The sequence below is a fragment of the Diorhabda sublineata genome, chromosome 5 (assembly GCF_026230105.1).
Source record: "Diorhabda sublineata isolate icDioSubl1.1 chromosome 5, icDioSubl1.1, whole genome shotgun sequence".
In the NCBI taxonomy this organism is placed as follows: domain Eukaryota; kingdom Metazoa; phylum Arthropoda; class Insecta; order Coleoptera; family Chrysomelidae; genus Diorhabda; species Diorhabda sublineata.
The window spans coordinates 17,763,220-17,782,238 of NC_079478.1; the positions used below are offsets into that span (position 1 = coordinate 17,763,220).

The following is a 19,019-nucleotide window of genomic DNA, read 5'->3' on the forward strand; positions in this document are numbered from 1 at the left end:
TTCTTATATTCAATTTGATATAAACCAAGACAGGAAAAATAATAGAAAAAGATCCAATTCAGATTTTAAGTGATTGAAAAATTGGAAAAATCTGTGATCTGAAGGAGTGATTAATATACTGGACTGCAGATTTGGATTTAGAAGTACAGAGGCCTGGTGCAAGAATCTACTCAATTAACTTTTTTAATTGTAATATATTAGTTTAAAATTAAATATAAATTATAAGTAGAAATAAATTAAAATCTTTTTTCATAAACTATACAAAATTTATATTTAAGAAAATTCTTTCTTGTTTTAAGTGTGGCAAAATTTTCAATTATCTTATCAAAATTCATATCCTTTTCAATGTAAAGTCTTGTTAGTGACAATCACTCACCTACCATTGTAGAGTGATATACATTGCAACAGTATAATTGCCAAGGGATGTGGGAGTTTGTCACAACTTATATTTTGAATGCATGGAATATATAATTTATTATTATTTAGAATATAACATTATTACATAGAGTAAAAAATTGGTGTGTGGATTAAATTACATTACTTCAATCACTTTCCATTGGGTTCTTAATATCTTACATTTCATTTGAATTTCCAAATAATTTTTGGAGAAAATGCAATATTTAAAATAAAAAAAATTATCAAATTAGTAATTTTGCTAGGTCCCATCTACTCTAGGCCTGGGTCTTCGGCCCCCCTAGACTCTCCCTATACCTGAGGCTGCTGTTTGTGAAAATTTACTGGATAATATGTAAAGATATTTATTTTCAATATCTTTTCAATGTTTTGAGATAAAATTTTTGTGTTGACAGTGATGTATAGAGCACTGTACTTTTTACAATATTGTCCAAACGTTAAGATGATTCTATCAAAATGCAATTTTATATGGTTAAATTACTTTATTTGTTGCTATAAGTACTTACTGTCAAGATTTTATGAATTGAAAAGATCCAAAACGTCCATGAGAATAGAAATCTTAAGACTGAGGAATGTGCTGATGCCATAGCACTTTTGGAACAAATTTGAGTGACACAATCTACTATATCTAGAATACTGAAACCATATCAAGAGAGTAAAAACTTGTACAATGCTACTATAGGGTAACAATGAATAATCAAAATCAATTTTGGCGACTGCAGGTGTTGTGAGAAGCAGTAACAATTTTTTCACAGGTGTATTTACTGAAGTAGTCAAAATAAAATTTGTAGAAATCGAATTCACTTATTTTAGAGCAAATAAAGCAGCATCTTGTCCAAAAATGAATGGAAAACTGGGGAAAATGACAAAGGAACGGTATTTTATTTAGTAATGAGTCAAAATATTTTTGTTTTAGTGATGATGGCTGTGAAGGAGTGTATCAAAATCTTGGCAAATGATAAGCCAAATGAAATATGATTGGAGTTATGATATATTCATACTAAACACTGTAACAAAGTAAACGGGTGTGCCTTCAGTCTTCGAAGACGATACCTTGGTTATAGAAACTCGCATCAAACAGTGTAATTATGAGTATCAGTGTAATGTAAACATTGTGTGTTAAGTACACAATGATGTATTATTTTCTGGGCTGAAATTAGTTTTTGATGTTTGTTGAAAACTGAAATTTAATTGTAAGCCACAATTAATCAAAAACGTGTAAATAGTCAATTAAAAATTAGAAACGCGACGATAATAAATAACAAACCTTGTAACTACAACATTAATAACAATTTTGTTTAGTTTCTTATTAATATGTTCAATAAATTTGATAAACCTTGAAAATGTATTAAAATTATTCCAAATTGGTCCCTTTGGCGCTTTAATGCCCATTTACAAAATAACTTACAACATAATTTCAACTGTTTTTCTTGAACTTAGTTGTTTTGGAAAAAGTATTGCCGATAGTTGTGTTATATTCCAGTTTATTATATTATAATTCAAAGCGATGTTAGCAAATAGAATAGTATTACACTCCATCATCAGATGAAATTCTAATATTCAATTTATCAAAGTGGGTTATTAATATAATAAAACGAAATCATTGTTATCAAAGTATTTATTATTCAATAACTTTTATGTATAAGAAAATACCAATTCGACAACATATCAAATCATGTATCACAGTATTCCACATTAATAAAATGCAGTATTCTTTTAGCAATTTGTATAAAAAAACGCAACCACATAACTCTTAATGTACAAAATTATACAGAACTTCAAACCTATTACTAAACTAATATATGGTATGGGTACTTAACAGTATTTTCACTAACTCACAGATACTATTGAAGAATATATTTGAGTCCACAGAATAATTTTATTTATCAATGTCTCTACAACAAAACACAAAATTTGTCATATAGGTAGATTAACACTTATTCGTTTATATAATATTAAGCTCATGAAGTACAAATGCACCAATAAAGCAAAGATTAATTACACGACAACAAAAAAATTTTCATTCTTGGTTCTAAAGTTTATATTATGATTTTTCGGTCAAGTATACACAAAAACGAAAAGAAAATACCTTTTTTAAATATAAAGTTTGCTTTTGTGATACTTATAGAAATAATACTCATTTTATTTTTTTTTTTTAATTTCAATTAGTTGTAATATATTTGAAAATACTGCGTGATCAGAGTGGGTTTTTACATTCACATGGGCTCCACATTGTAAAAGATATTTGGAAAGGGGGCAATTTTTAATTTATCTTTAAATCAAATCTTATAGATATATTAATTTTTATTACTTTATTTCAGGATAGTATCGAAGTGAGAAAAGGTCTATGAAATTTGAAATACCAAGAATATGGCGAGAACCGAAAGACCACATCCATGACTGCTACTTTTGCATTGTAAATCCGAGTCAAAGACTTACAGGAAAAAATACAAAACCTATTGAATATCCCGACCTTGAAAGTAGCTCATCGCTTAATTTTAACAGAAGTAATTCTGATAAGGCATTTTTACCTGCATCAAAACGACTTAATAAGAGATATGAAATTACCAAAAAATAAAGAAGAGCTTTTAGGCTCACGTTTAAAACAGTGGAATTTACATGCTGATGTTAATATCACAGTGATCAGCGAACTTAGCATGAAACATTTTTTAAGAAAATTGACTTTGTTTTTGTAACAATATAAAAGGTATGTTCGAATAAATTGGCATTCCTAGCGAATGGCGTTTATTCATTGACAACTTTATAAAAAGCTTAAAAGCTGTTTCATTACACAACAAAAATTAATTTCCATCTCTTCCATTTAGTACATTTAAAAAATAATTATCAAAGTGTTAAAATTTTGCTTAAATTAGTAAATTATGACAAGTATAATTGGCAGTCGATTGGAGATTTCAAATTGGTCGAATTTTTTATGGGACTACAGAACGGATGCTAAGCACTATATTCAACGGTCATGGCCTGTAAGAACAGAATTTTGTGTCGGAAAATAAAACTTAAAATATGATTCAATAGTTGAATTGGAAAAAGTGTTAATGCCGCCTCTACACATTAAGCTAGGGTTGATGAAACAATTTGTTAAAAAGTTCTATCAAACTTCAGAAGCTTTTGGATACTTGAAAAAGTAAAGGTTAAAGCAGGGGTTTTGTTGGTAAGCAAATTAGGCAAATTTTTGCTGATAAACAATTACCAAAGTTACTGAATCGTACTTAAAGTTAGAACAGTTTTTAAACAGTAGTTTCTGGATTTTTAGGAAAAACGAAGCTGAAAACTACGAAAAGTTAGTTGAAGATATGCTAAAAAAGTTTAATGCCATGGGGTTGCAGGATGTCATTGAAAGTTCATATGCTCCACACCCATTTAGATAAATTTAAAAACAATATGGGAGCATATTCAGAAGAGCAAGGAGAACATTTTCATCAGGACATTATAAGCGTTATCAAGGCCAATACAATGAAAACATGATGGGAGAATATATTTGGGGATTATTGAGAGAAAGTACTTATGAACATATAACAAAAAGTAAAAGTGTAAGCTAAGTATTTTTCACTTTTTTGTAAGCTATTTTGATAGTAAAGCTTGATAAAAATTAGAAACATATTTATTTGTACTATCTTCAATTAAACATTAAAACCACAAATTTTGAAAAATATCGTTTAGTCGATCTTCTAAATACAAGAGCAAACTATTTTATGTTATATATATATTTTTTCCTGTAATTACGACCTAAACTATGGAAATTTTATACATTGGAGTCAAAGTCAAATTTTGTGTTGACACGTGTTATTAAATGATATATCTAAAATCACAATAATTTTGATAGATTACAACTTGTCACAAAATGAGCATATTAACGAATAGAGCAACCGATTCAAAAATTATTTTACCATATCCCTCTATCTTCCTCTTTTTGAGTTTATACAGACTCTAAATCTTTTTTACCTTTGCCCAAGTTACAAACTACTAGTTGTGTTGTTGAATGATCCAGATTACTATTTTATAAGTAATAATAAAACATCAAGTGAAATAATACCGTTGGTTTTCTTCATCCACATATACAAGAATTCATTTATTTTATAAGAATCTTTCTATTCGCTGATATAGAGCTAAAACGGAATCAGAATTATCTCGTTCTTCTACGAGATAGTATAGCCTCAATTTCTTCTCTGAATGGCACTCTAGTATATGCCAATCTTGGAAAAGTTTTAGGGCATTTTTTATTGTATCAACAGATATACTTTCAGCTGAAAAATAGAATAGAATCAATTTACTACTTTACTAAGAAAAATGTGAATACAAGACAGAAATTTACAAAAAATTGACAGAAAAAAATAATCTTATCAAAAAGTGAAATGCGCTATGCCATAAACTACTATACTTAAACTGCATTATTTATTTTATACGCATAAAATAACAATGTAAATTTGCTAATAACAAAGAAACATCAGTATATAGTGAACAGATATCATTAATAAAGCCATCTATCCGAATAATTGAAAAGATCTATATAGAAGTACCAGTTCCAGTATTTATTATTTTTATGGAGGTTAGGAAAATTGTCTAAGTGTATGTAAAAGTGTTCGTCAAAATGAGTTAGAAACGGGTGGTGCCACATTAGAATCAGGGTAAATTTTATAACACAAGTCGTTAAAATGTTCAACCACAAATGATATAATTTTTTTTAAATTCGGTATACTTCAATTCTACTACATTTGCTACATTCATGCCATACCATTTGTCTACACCAGCGCCATTCTGGAAGGTTTTCAGCTGGACACTTTTTTCAACTTTTCTCCCATATTATATACTTTTCCTTACCTTTACTCTATATCAACATAAGTAAGAACAATCTACGAATACTAACAGGAGTTCTATCAGAGCACTGTCGTCTAAACAAACACCTGAAGACACTAGACCCACCATATAATGCAACATGCAGATTTTATTGCACAGAGGACGAACCCTCTATCCACATTCTCTCGATGTGTGAAACACTACGGAACTCCAGCGCACTACACCTAGGAGCGTATGAAACAGAAGAGAAGAGAGGTGAACACAATAGATCCTTTTAGTGGCAGTTTATAAGAGACCCCAAATCTTTATATACATATACATACATACCTCTACACTCCATAATTACTTTGATGTATATCTAGATATCTTCTGGTAACAAAAAACCACAGGAATGAGTAATATTCTAAATGTTGACATAACATATTCATATTTTTGAAATGGCAAATATTCCTATTAAATGAGATACAGGATATTTCGTTATTACAATATTTAGAGAAATGCTTAGGATTATAGAACATCTTAGTTTTATTTCCAGAGATTACTATCCAATACTTTCTGATGTTCAAGATTATGTCAATAGAGGAATAATTGTGGTGCCATCTTTGTAGTGTAGCAGATTAAAAAGCGTTAGCAATTTCTTTAAAAGCTACTTACCATATTTTATACCACCACAAGATAATTCTGCCTTCATTTCTTCTAATACTTCATGTATCAATTCATTTTCAAACAGCTGTCGACCAACTAATTTCTCCAATGTAAAAGCAGTGATAGCATAAGTTTCCAATAGAGGTATAACAGGCACTCTCAAATATTTTAAAATGTCTACTGCTTCTTTATTGGGATTCATTTTATATATTTTCTGTGGAAATTTTTCTTCTTCATTGTCTTCATCAAATTGTTTTGCTAATCGTCTGCTTCTTTTAATTAAATCTGTCTCTTCATCTTCATCCTGCAACATCAAAAATATGGTTATATATTTAGTATTTTTTTAAAAATCTGGAATTTATAGTTGAGTGTGGCTTTTTAATTATGTTACTTCTTTCAACACTTTTTAAGAACTTATTGAACATCGCTAAGAAAAATATAAGGAGCTAAAAGGAGATTACGTTGAATAATAAATATATTTGTTTCCAAAATTGTTGTGTTTTCTTTGTTGGGACAGGTACTTAAGGGACCATCTTCGTAGATATAGAAAGTGGTTAAATCAACTAAAAATAAATAACACTTACCACCAAAAATATTTGTTTTCTATATAACAAATCGTCTAAGCAGCTGGCAACGACTTCTTCAATGTTTTGGCATGGTTTGCAAAATAAAAATTCAAACTGTAAAATATCACAGATCTCTAGCACGTTCTCCATTAAATCTTGATAAACCACACTACCAGATGTGGTGTCTAAAGCCTCTATCGCTATCGCAATTGCCGATTCAAGAGCAAAATGTGTAACTAAAGTATTACTATAATATGCTAGTTCTATGACGTTGGGCAATATCGCTATAGGTTTGATTATATCTTCATTATTTACTTTTTCTTTTCTAACTAATCCTGGACCTAACATATCTACCTGAAAGATAAGTTCAGTAGGTATCTTAACTATTATCTCCTTGAATTTGGAAAACTAGGATTCGTTACTCTTCAGTCTGTTTTATAACATGAGGGATATATGAAACTTAGTATGCTTATTTTGAGATTTTGACATGTACTAATGACTCCAATAGAATAAACTCACAAAAAACTTTTTCAGAAATACTTACAGCATAATTTATAACATCTATTGAATCACCACTGAAGCCAATATCTCTCCTAGCATATTGCAGATCTTTTTTCAAATCATCTAATGCTATAACTAACCTTTCAATACTGACACCTTCTCTGTATTTAGTAAGTAGTAAAAATGCTACAGCATTTGTAGACATTACTGAAGTTGATTTTGCACAATCTAAAAGAAAATTTCTATGTAACTAGTAGTAGTAATTTATATTAAAATTGCTTGGAAATCCTTTATAAACCTTGAAGGATACAATCAGTTTTATATGAAGGAAATCAAATGTTATCTATATGTGATAGAAGAGTTGAAATTTTAATGACCACTTTCTTTCAAATTCTAATACGAGCCCTGGCCCATTTCAGTTGGCCCAATTGAAAAAATTACTAATTACTGCTTTTTCAGCTATTAAAAACCGGCAAATTGTTTCGTTTTGGGCACTTTATACTTTTACAGGAGTTACAAGTCTTAACATATGTTATAAGTACAAACCAAAAAAAACAAAAACCAAATGTAATCAGAAAAGCTTAAATATTAAACATACTTTTAAAAGTTACCATTGCGTAACATCCCCTTTATTTTTAATAACAGCCGTAATTCTTTGAGGCATGGTGTTTATTAAATTCTGGCAGTATTTGGGAGTAAAATCATCCCAAATTTTTTGTAGTCTTTCTTTTAATTCCATGACAGTTCTAGCTGGATTTGCATGCAACTGCTTTTTCATTTCATGTCAAAGTGTTTCTATTTGTGATAAATCTGGACTACTTTAAATCCACTCTACAAGTGGAATATTGTGGTCTGAGAACCATTTTAAGGCATTTTTTGACTTATGGCATACTGCTCCATCTTACTGAAAAATAAAGGCTTTTCCAGCGGTTAAAGTTACTTCTCTTGTTGGCAACAATGATTCTTGTAAAATATCCAGGCACTTTTCAGTATTGACAATTCCGTTTATGAAATGCGGTTTTCCCACTCCCCTTGCAGATATCGAGCCCCACACCATCACAGATGCCGGAAATTTTACTTACCACTTCAAACAATCTGGATGAAAAGCTTCATTTTTTTGTCGAATAACTCTACTTTGATCGTCACCCACGCAAACTTCAAAACGAGACTCATCACTCCAATGTATACAGCTCCACTGTTCAAAATGCCAATTTTTATGCTCTTTGGCCCATTTAAGTCTATTTTTCTTTTGAATTTGAGTCAATAATGGCCTTTCCTTGGCATATGTAACGAAAATTTAAATTTAGAAAAATATGATGATGTTTTATTGAATTATTCTTTTTAACGCTCGTTTATCTTTGTCTGACAATTTCGATTTTCTTACGTACCGATGTTTAGTGACAATCGAACCATTTGATTTATACAAGAGAACTATGTTTCGAACACTGTATTTTGATGTTCATAACTTTCGCGATTTCTGATTTCTTTCTCCCATTTTTGAATAAGTTTATTATGATTAATCGAATTTTTCCATCAATAACTTTTCCTCTACCCATTTTAAAAGTTATACACACCCTTATTATTTTAAAAATCTATCTGTCACTTAAATAAAAATATTTTGTGAAAATATACTTACACAGCCTACTTTATTATTTGCGTATTTTAGACCTAATGAAACTTTGAACACAATTTTGGAAACAATGAACCCTTGTATATGCAAAAAAAATTATTTTCAATAAGACCTATCTATTTCCATCATGTTAAATATCATTCAAAATATTTGACAATATTCATCCAAAACCTATTTTAGACGTAAAACTGAAAGTTTAAAACATTTTACTAACAGTTACTTTTTGGCATTTTAAAATAAAGTTTAATAATTTCGAATTTTTCTAAGTGGGCCAACTGAAATGGGACGGGGCTCGTACATCAATATGATTCTCTCTGGAATATTCTTAAAGGTTCTTCAAACACATTCTTGAACGTTCACAAACACAATAACTGCAAGGCACTAGAAAGCGTGGCAGAGAAAACATCACTTAGAATGTTCAGAGATGGAATCATCAAAGATATACTGTTCCTAAATAATGACCAACCCTGGGATATGCCTTAGGACGTTGCATCGAAAAAGTTTAGCTTTGAGAAAAACTTCACCTCAATAATAGTAACTGTAAAATAAGTGGGGTCAAAACACCATACAAGAAATGAACAGAAATGCCATTAAATAGTATATGGATGGATCAAAAACAGCAGACAGAACTGGAATAGGAGTGTACGGGTCCAGAAGGAAAGACTCTGAAAGCCTGGCAGCGCACCAAGCATTTTTCAACCAGAAATCTATGCAATTGAAAAATGCGTTCTGTTCAATCTAGAGAAGAACTATCGCAAACAGGAGATTATTATCTTGTCCGATAGTCAAGCAGCCATTAGAGCTCTAAGCTCCAATATCATAAAATTCAAACTCGTTTGGGATGGATTGAAAAAATTAAACAAGCTAGGCACGAAAAATAAAGTTACCCTACAATGGATTCCGGGACACACCGTAATGAAGGGAAATGAAATATCTGATAAGCTCGCTAAAGCGAGGGCAGACAAGCCCTTCATGGGGCTCGAATCCTTCTATGGTATCGGCAACAGAATAATGGAAACAGCACTTGAAAAGAAGGTACTACCGTCCGATTGCTTTAGTCCCAGCCCTTGGAAATGGTCATGGAGAAGATCATTAACCAGCAAATCTTGAAATATCTCAAGTCTGCGAGCATCACTACGCCTATATCACCGACGTATGGACTGAAACTATGGAGAAATATGGGGAATCTAGAGTAATCGCACTGGACTTATCGAAGGGTTTTGACAGGGTTTGGAATGACAATCTTCTAAATAATTGAGGATCGTAAGGTTCGTCGTTCCCATTTATTGACTGGCTTAGTGCCTCCATCCAGGTCGTTATCGTTATGCATCTTGTCACCGAATCTCTTTCTCCTGTACATTCGCCGACGATAGTACACTGGTGTCGTCGTTCAAATCAACTGCCCCCATAAACTAGGCTAACACCCAAATTCATAGACATCAACAGATCACCACCATCAATACCGATTTTAAAAACATTCTAGAGTGGGGTAGGAGCAATCTGATTGAGTTTAATGCAGCAAAGACCCAGGAAAGAAGGCTAGCACTGCAGCTCAAGATTTGGCCAAGCAGCATCATAAAAACTTGGAACCCTCTTCAAGGCCAAAAGGCTATATACTCCGCAATAGCCATACCCTGAAGATGTCGAATCAATACAGAAGAGATCAGTTCGACTTATAGGTGATCTAGAATTGAACAGAAACTTGGACAGTTTAAAGCATAGATCGCACACCTGACTCTGTTTAACCGATACTACCACGGCAAATACTCTTCCGAGCTATCCAGCATAATACCGCCTAGAGCAATTTTTGCAAGACCTACTCGATAGGCAGACGTGGCTCATGAACACAGAGTGCGCTTATAGACGCTCAAATCTCAATTTATCGGGACTCATTTGTTTGGAGCAGAGCAAACCTGTGGAATCAGCTACCAAGGAACGTCTTTCCTGAACACTACAATCTACAGAAGTTCGAAAATCCATATTCACAGTAAAAGGGTTTACCCTCTTGTGCTTGCTTTTTCCATAAAAAAGCAATTTAATAGCCAAGCCACATTTGTTTAGGACATTCAGTTTCAACATTAACTGCAGCTAGAAAACATATTTCAAATCAAGATAATTAAGTTAGCGGAGAAAAGGTGATTTTTAGGTTATGTAACATAACAATATCTCATGTGTTTCAACCAAACAGTTTTGGAATAATATGAATCATTAATATAAATCAATACAGATACTTAATGTTTAATCATTTGTGACGCAGTCTCACAGATATATAGGCATGATGAGAAGTCAAAAATGTGCAATTCATTATAAGATTGTAATAAAATGATTATACAAGATTTCTGGTGTTTTCATCCCTTCTGTTGGTTGCTCTCACCTCAAGCATTACAACTGCACTATTGAATTCTATCAACAATAATAATGCGAAACATGTTCACATGATCGTAATGAATATAATTACCATAAATTATATGTTTGGACATGCTTTCTACAATGAATTTGTGTTCTTCAGATACTACGTCTGTGCCATATAAACTCCCTCTAGTTGGATGGGTTTGTAAAGATTTGTGTCCAGAAGGTACCATTTTTTGGTTAACGTTGAATGTTTTAACAAGTTCCTATAAAAATAAAAAAATTATATTACCTGAATTAAATATAACGAAATTTACTAACCCGCAATGAAAAAGGTTGGTTGAAATCTATCCTCATCATACCGTAATTACTATTTAGAACATTCCATATGGCCTTGACTGCATTTCCAAAAGTCTCCATTTCCTTAGGTTGTCCCAATTGTTCCCGAATAAAATTGCCATCGACGAGTTTTTCATAATTTACACTTACTGGTACCAAAAGGGCATCTTCTATAGTACCTGTTAGACAAACATTATTTTCTTTGTATAAAATTCTTCATTTGTATTATTTATCACTTACCATCCATAAATGTTTCTACAATAACACTGAGAATACCATATTTTGGCATACACGGTTTGCCTGTTCTTGTACGACCACCTTCCAAGAAAAATTCAATATTATGTCCGGCTCTTAAACATGTATTCATATACGAATGTAAAACAGCTTTGTATATGTGGTCTTTTCGTCCCATAACTGGATCTACGCGACGTTTAATGAAAAACGCACCGAGACCACGAAGTAGAGACCTAAACAAAATATTTCATTAGCTAGTATTTCAAAGAAAACGTTTTAAAATCGAATATTCGTAGGGGACATTTTTGGAAGTTAAAATATTTCAGAATTTATCTTCAATATCATCAATACAATTTTCTAATCTGTAACGATGACAAAAGGTATTAACTTTTCAGTATCTTATACAATGAAAGACTATATCTGGAAGAAAAATGCAGTGAAAATAAATAGAAAGGAAAACGTAAAGTTGCACATCATTAAGAAAATAGATCCCAAAAACACAAAATGAATAATTGAAGTTTGGACATAGTTAAAAAATTAAATAATAAAATAAAAAGAAAAGAATAAAAATAGAGAAAAGAAAATAGAAGCAATCAAAGATAAAAATAATCATCTGTAAAGATGTAGAATACTAGCCCCATGGAGATACAAATTCCACTCAAGAACTACAAATAAGATATAAAGTTAGAGGTAGACTGTAAAACAAAGAAACGATAACAAATAAAAACGCTGTGGAATCCAAAATAGAAGAAAGGAAAACACAAAGTTGGAAATAATTTAGGGAACAGATCATAAAAACACATGATAAACAAAAGAATGTTGGACGTAGTTTAATAATTAAGAAGTAAAAAAAAGCAAATAGAAGCGATCAAATACAGAAATAATCAACTGCGAAGATATAGAATAAATACTAGACCGATGGAGACACTACTATACAAATTCCACTCGAGAACTAAAAATAAGATAAAAAGTTAAAGGTAGACTGAAAAAAGAACAAGGAAACGATGACAAATGGCATCAAGTCTTATAAAAAAGAAGAAAGATCATACTAGGAAGAAAAACGTTGTGGAAACATAGATAAATGAAAGGAAAAACGCAAAGTAAGAAATAATTTGGAGAACAGAATACAAATACAGAAGAAAAAAGTGCGCGGCTGCGCAATCACAGTCTCTCGAGCCCTTTGACCCTTCACCGTTTCAAAATAAAAGGTTTTTCACTATATATTGTAATGAAAAAAGTTGTAGCTCTTTTAATTATCTTTAAAATGGTTTTTCATAAGTTGTGATAGCCTCAAAATTGAAGGAGTTATATATGTAGATATAACACATTTTAATGAAGGTAAGTATGTGTATTGCTCAGTGGGGCAAACCACGAAAAAGTCAGGTGATCTGCTCCTGCTCCATTTATCCGTTTTGAATTTCTTAAATATATATGCTATACAATGTCACCAGTATATTTCCGCAAATTGAATGAAAATTATGACTTTGGGTTTTTTATGCATTGTCATGCTCTTGTAGATTTTTTAAAAATGTATTACTATTTTAATCTGGTACAGTTTTAGACAACTAGTGAGTTTATATTTTATTCAATAAATAGTAATTTTTTTACTCTATAATTAAATTATTTTTAAATGTGTAAGTATATAAATTTACTGTTTCAATTTAGGGGTAGTTTTAAGGGTTGAAAAGCTTGAGAATATAATAATCATTTTTGAGAATTTGAATCCTTTTCATTTCATGCAAATACATTTTTTTATCAGGGGGTTGTTTTTAAAGGTCGAATTGGGCTTAAAAATTCGATATTCAAGATAGAGAACAAACAATATGATTTACTCTTTACTTAAATCTTTTTATGTCATACCAAAGAATTTTTTTTCAATTTAGGGGTTGTTTGCAAGGGTTCTAAGGTTGAAAATGATTTTATTATGAGATAAATGTGTTACAAAAACATTTTACAATTTCACCCCTTAATATTAAACACGTTTTCTAGCCTATTTTTCGCTTTAATGACTGCACTCACAGTTTTCTGACTTGTATTTATAATAATTGTTTTTATACTGACCCAAAAAATGGTATCCTCAAGTTGTCACCAGCTGCCACAAGGGGCGATCTTATATTATTGTTCAATAAAATGAACGATATCAATATATAATCAAGATGTGATTTATGCAATGGTAAGAAAATCAAAGGAAGACTCGATTTTCCAGCTTTTTTCAGCATTTCCACTTGTCCAGGATGTACTGCGACAGAGGTTAAGAAACAAGGTAGTAGTTTATATAGAACCCAAGATGTGAACCTGCAAAAAATATAATACAGAGTTTGACAACAAAGTGTAATTTAATTTATGTGCTACGCTGAATATAAAAAGTTCTATTTGTATTATACGATGGGTATGAAAAGTACGTAACACATACTTCAATAAAAAATCCGATAACGTGGACCGCATATCAAACAATAATTTTCTCGCTCGTTTTTGGTTACGTTTCAATAACATCTGGTAAAATTCTTCGTCGGTATTATTAGCATCCTGGACTTGTTCAGCTGTTGCTTTTTCGATAGCTTGTTTCAAACGATTGTTTCTTAGTACGAGGTCGGCTACTTGAGGATACTGATATGTCTTGATTTGACATATTTGATATAAATGCGAGAAAGTGTGCTTTAGAAAACCACTATTCGTTGGAAGTTGATAGTTCAGAATATTCCTTAGTACCAGTGATTCCGTGGTTTTACTCACAAGAGATTCCTGAAAAAAATTTTTTTTTCAATACATTTTGTCCATAATACATTTTTTGTATAGTTAATGTTTTAACTTGATGCATTATCGAATTATATCCTCTACATTTGAAACTATAGAGAAAGTATTTACCTGTTTATGGGAAATTAAAATTATTTCAAGCAAACAGTACCAAACAAGTACTAAATTAATGATAAATTATTTATCTTATGTAGGAACGCATTAAAATATTTCATAAGGTTCATGGTACATTATCAAAAGTTATGAATGATGTTAAAATTGGTCGAAATGTGGTACCTTAATAGTCTTTAACCGAAAATTTCCTAAATGTTGTTATAATAATCAATTCAAAGTACATAACAATTGTTGCGGCATCATGAATATGACTTGTTCAAAGTTAAACAATCCTCACGTGTTTTCGCAAAGTTAAGCATAGACGAATATAAACAAAGAATAATTTCATGTAGTTTTAGAATAATATTATGTAAATCGGTATAGTTTAGTTCAAAAAGGTGCAGGTTAAAAAGATTCTGTTTCGTTATTTGAAACAATAGAAGGTGAACGTGTAACAAAAATTTGGTATATGGTAATATACGAAATTATGTCCTTCGTAACGGGATTCGAATTAAGAAAAATTATTGGACAAGATGAAACAAATGCTTATTTCTAACAAGCGAGTAATGGTGGTTATTGCTTACGATGATAGAATAGGCGAGAAGTAATCAAATGAATGAATGATAATTATTACCCGCGAGTAGATTACTAAAACTTTTCTATAATTATAAAATAACGGAAATGAGTTATATTTGATTTCATTTCTTCGTATGATATGAAAACTAACACTAAAAGTAATTTGGCAAATCATTTAAAAGAAGTGTAGCTGATGCCTTTCTATCTTTTTACGTATAAGGCTTCTTAGAGTCATTGCATGGGCTTCTGTTTCCATCCTGTCCTATTGTTTTATATCCTGTTCCTGTATTTATCCCATCTTTATTTCTTCTGACCAACTCCCTTGTCTTCTTTTTTAGTTTTTGTAAGTTCATCCTAATAGTACTTCCCTCATTTTTTTTTGAATTGGTTTTAAATTCGAATTTTATTCCTAATTTTGTTATATCTTGTTTTATTTTATATTTTTCTTAGAAATCTTATTTCTGTACTTTGTTTTCCATTTTTTTGTTCTTGATTAAGTATCCATGTTCCTTATCCAAATTAAATTATATATTTCTGTTTTTATTTATTTTGGTATTTCCTTTTTAGCTAGAAACTGTGTCTTAAATTGCTTTAAATGATCTAGTTTCGCTGCAGCCCTCTCGTTTATCTTTTGTTTTTAACCTGCTCTACTCTTGCTTATTCTAGTTTTATCTTATAAGTCTTCTTTCTTTCGATACATCACTGTGTTAGTCTCGTCTTCGTTTATTCTCATATTTTTTATCTGTAGACTGTCTATAGTTTCAAGTTTGAATTCAAATTTCAACATTATTACTTTCTTTTGCATATAGTAACATTATGGTTAATAATAATGGGCTTATAATACATCATTAATATTTTGAACATTTTTGATACATTTCGCCTAATAATTTTTTGTGTGTTTATATAAAACTCCTTTCTACGTTCATTGTTTTTTTGTATTTCTCCGTCTTCTTTTATTACTTTTCCAGATACTTGTCTAATTACGAGGTTTATATCTGTTATCTAAATCCTTGTTTTGAATTTTCTATGTTTTTTATCTAGTTTTTCTCTTAGTATGTATTCTATTCTGGTAAATATATTCTGTCTTTACTTAGTAATTTGATTTATTTATAATTGTTGTAGTTTCTTGTGTTCCATTTCTTGTATATTGTAATTATTACCACTTGTTAATCTTTTGGCCCTTTTCATGTGTCCATTATAATTTTTATTGTCTCTGTTATATCCATTTCAGTCGTTTTTACCACTTCTTTTGTTATTTAATCTATATTTCTGGTGATTTTAGAGTTTTATTTTTTAAATTGCTTGTAGTATTTCTTTTCTATTATCTCTTCTTTTGTTTTTTAGATTTCTACTACTCCTGCATGTCCTTCAGTCTCTTTGTTGTCCGCTTCGTTGATATCATTTCCTTCTAAAATATTGTCTACATTTTTTCATATCATCTTCGTTTGTTACTATATCTTTTTTCGGGTCTTTCATGTGATAAATCCGACATATACGCACGTGCTCAAGGCGCCATTAATAAAGTGCTTTTAATAAAGTTAATGCCGTCTTTTAATATAGCAGTAGCTTTATGGTTAGCTACATCTAGAAAAATCCGGACTTCTTTAAAAATTAAAACATGAAAAGATCATATTTTATCAATAATTGTTCAGCAATTATTTTATTATAAATAGAAGTATTGTAAATATCATTTTAATGAATCTTGTTAATCCAATCGTTGAAATTAATTAAGTTCATTCATTTGTACAATTGTAACTTTTTTGTGCCTATAAAGTTTTTAAAAAATAAAATTTCCTATGTGAAATTTATATTTGATTCCCCTTTTTTGTTGCCCACATGAATCATATGTTTTTAGAAAGAGGACAAAATAATATCGGTTTTAATACATTTATAGCCAAATTCCCGGTGTTTGTTGTATAGTTTAGATATTTTTTCATTTTTGATTTGTATAAGATTTCCTAATCCAAGAAAAGAATGGTGTGCTTTTAAAGGAAATCGTGTCTAATAACCCTATAGTTCACCCCATAAGTTATCAAGAATAAAAATCAACTACCACTACTTAATAAAAAAGACATGATTGTATAACTCTTGAAGAAGATTACAATGATGGATGAAATCGATTTTTGGTATAAAAAACGTGTGTTTCTTAGTTAGTCACACTATTTATTTCATTCGAAAAGCCGATCAAACACTTTGTCTCGAACCTTTTGACTGTGAGGCTTGCTCTAGTGTTTGAACCGCGCACTTGTGAGTACTAGGCACTCACCGCTGACGTGGTGTTCAGTTTGTTCCTCCTCCATACACCACCTGTACTCCAGGTTGTCCATGATGCCCACAGATTGAAGATGGATTACCATGTCCGTTTAAAAGCCCAGTTACCAGTTGAATTTCGCGCCTGTTAAATGGAGCATTTGTTTCGTAAACAGGCAGTAGGCCCATCAATGTGTGATTTTTTTTCTAATGCATTTTTACTTTTCAAAAACTGATGTTGCGAAAGACAATTTAATTTATGTGTCATCAACTGCGGACAATAAATCTTATTTTTTAGTATTTTTTTGATTAAAAATTCTCTAAAAAATTGTATTGTAGATTTCTTTTTATCTATACACGTATATTTATATCGAAATATAATCTTAATATTTTGTAAGAATCAACTTAATTTTTGGATATTTATAACAAATGACAGATAAAAATTTATTTTCGATTACCTTCACGTATTTCTCGTTCAAAACATACCACTTCATTACTATTTGATAGAAAACTAAAAATAACGCGATATTATAAGCGGCTCTGTCTAGAATAACATCAAAATTTAGAACCTTGACTCACAAACATCTTAGCGACATCTTCTAGTGGGCTAAATAAACTTCAAAATAGTTTAGAGTTTGCTACAATAATAAATTTTGGATGATTTTTTTAGTTTGAATTAACGTGTCCCGAAACTTGGAACAATGATGGTATAATTAGTAACTTTATTAATTTAACTACTACGATAATTATTTAGATTGCATGAAGAATCTTTAAAAATTCTTTGAGCAAATGTCCCAGCCGCATTTATTGGACTATTGTAAATAGTATGTTTTTAAATGAGCTGAGTTTTTCAGTACTAACATGGGCAAAAAACTATCATTAAATATTTATGAATCAGTCGAGTATGCCCAATACGTAGTCTATGTATCTTCATGTTTAAAGTCGATGTTGAAGTACCGTGAAATTTCATGTGGTTTATTGTTGTGACTTCTTATCCTAGTTATCTGGTTATTATAGGTTTGTTCAAACCTGCTAGTTTCGACTGTTCTTGGAACAGTTATTGGAAGCGTTTAAATGATATTTTCTACGCAATCACCGGCTATGCACGGTTCTTGTAACAGTACTTGCTATCAGCCAAGTATCTAGAAGACCGTCCCGGGAACGGTTTACAAACGATACTTAAATCGGTTGGAACACAAAACAGAATTATTCGTATAACGGTAACTGCCCGGTTGAAACACGTAATATCTATTGCGCAGAATCGTCACCGTACCTAGAACGGTTTTTTGATGGGTTGGAACGAACCTTATGAATTTTATGTCACTGTGGAGGTTAGCTGGCAAATATTTTCAAGTTTAATTCACAAGTTCATTCCCGGGTACTCCGATTTGAGACGGTACCTAGAGCTCATAAGACGGTGAATAGAATCGTAATGAGTGGGAGAATTTCTAAATGTTAGAGAGTGTTTATATTTATGAGGTCTTATCACCAAAAACAATGCAAAATAAAAAATTTAAATGCAAGCCAGATCAAATGAAACAGCTTGTCGTGGTAGTTCTTGATGCAATATCTATTTGAGTAATGACCTGTTTTCGGAAAATAAATGTTGTTCTCATTAATAAATAGCATTTTTTAACCAAAAATATTATAATCGACGTCTGTGCGTTTCTACATTGCATAATTGGCGAAATGCTAAACTAGAAATGATAATCTGCTGAAGTACTTGGAACATCTCAGTTCGCGAAATGGATAAATCAGATTAAACAGATTCCGAAATAGGATCCATGTTTCATTGATCATTTAATCTTTGACAATTTCGCGAACTGTATATTTATTTCGGCAAATTAGGCATACGA

General features: G+C 30.9%; 1 protein-coding gene across 7 annotated transcripts in view; it reads right to left on the reverse strand.

Annotated features, from left to right (window-relative positions):
• Window positions 1-2,020: 2,020 nt before the first annotated feature.
• The window catches only part of LOC130443697 (glycerol-3-phosphate acyltransferase 1, mitochondrial), a 57,869-nt gene continuing 40,870 nt past the window's right edge, over window positions 2,021-19,019 (reverse strand). For 5 of the 7 annotated variants that reach the window (XM_056778449.1, XM_056778451.1, XM_056778450.1 and 2 more), the window contains 9 exons: window positions 13,904-14,232; window positions 13,552-13,785; window positions 11,497-11,723; window positions 11,239-11,435; window positions 11,027-11,183; window positions 6,982-7,166; window positions 6,456-6,791; window positions 5,881-6,175; window positions 2,021-4,676 (listed from right to left, as the gene is read on the reverse strand). In XM_056778449.1, the coding sequence (XP_056634427.1) occupies window positions 4,507-4,676; window positions 5,881-6,175; window positions 6,456-6,791; window positions 6,982-7,166; window positions 11,027-11,183; window positions 11,239-11,435; window positions 11,497-11,723; window positions 13,552-13,785; window positions 13,904-14,232 (2,130 nt within the window). In that variant the 3' untranslated portion in view covers window positions 2,021-4,506. The remainder of the gene's footprint in view (window positions 4,677-5,880; window positions 6,176-6,455; window positions 6,792-6,981; window positions 7,167-11,026; window positions 11,184-11,238; window positions 11,436-11,496; window positions 11,724-13,551; window positions 13,786-13,903; window positions 14,233-19,019) is intronic. The other 2 variants (XM_056778448.1, XM_056778446.1) reach the window with 1 other exon arrangement.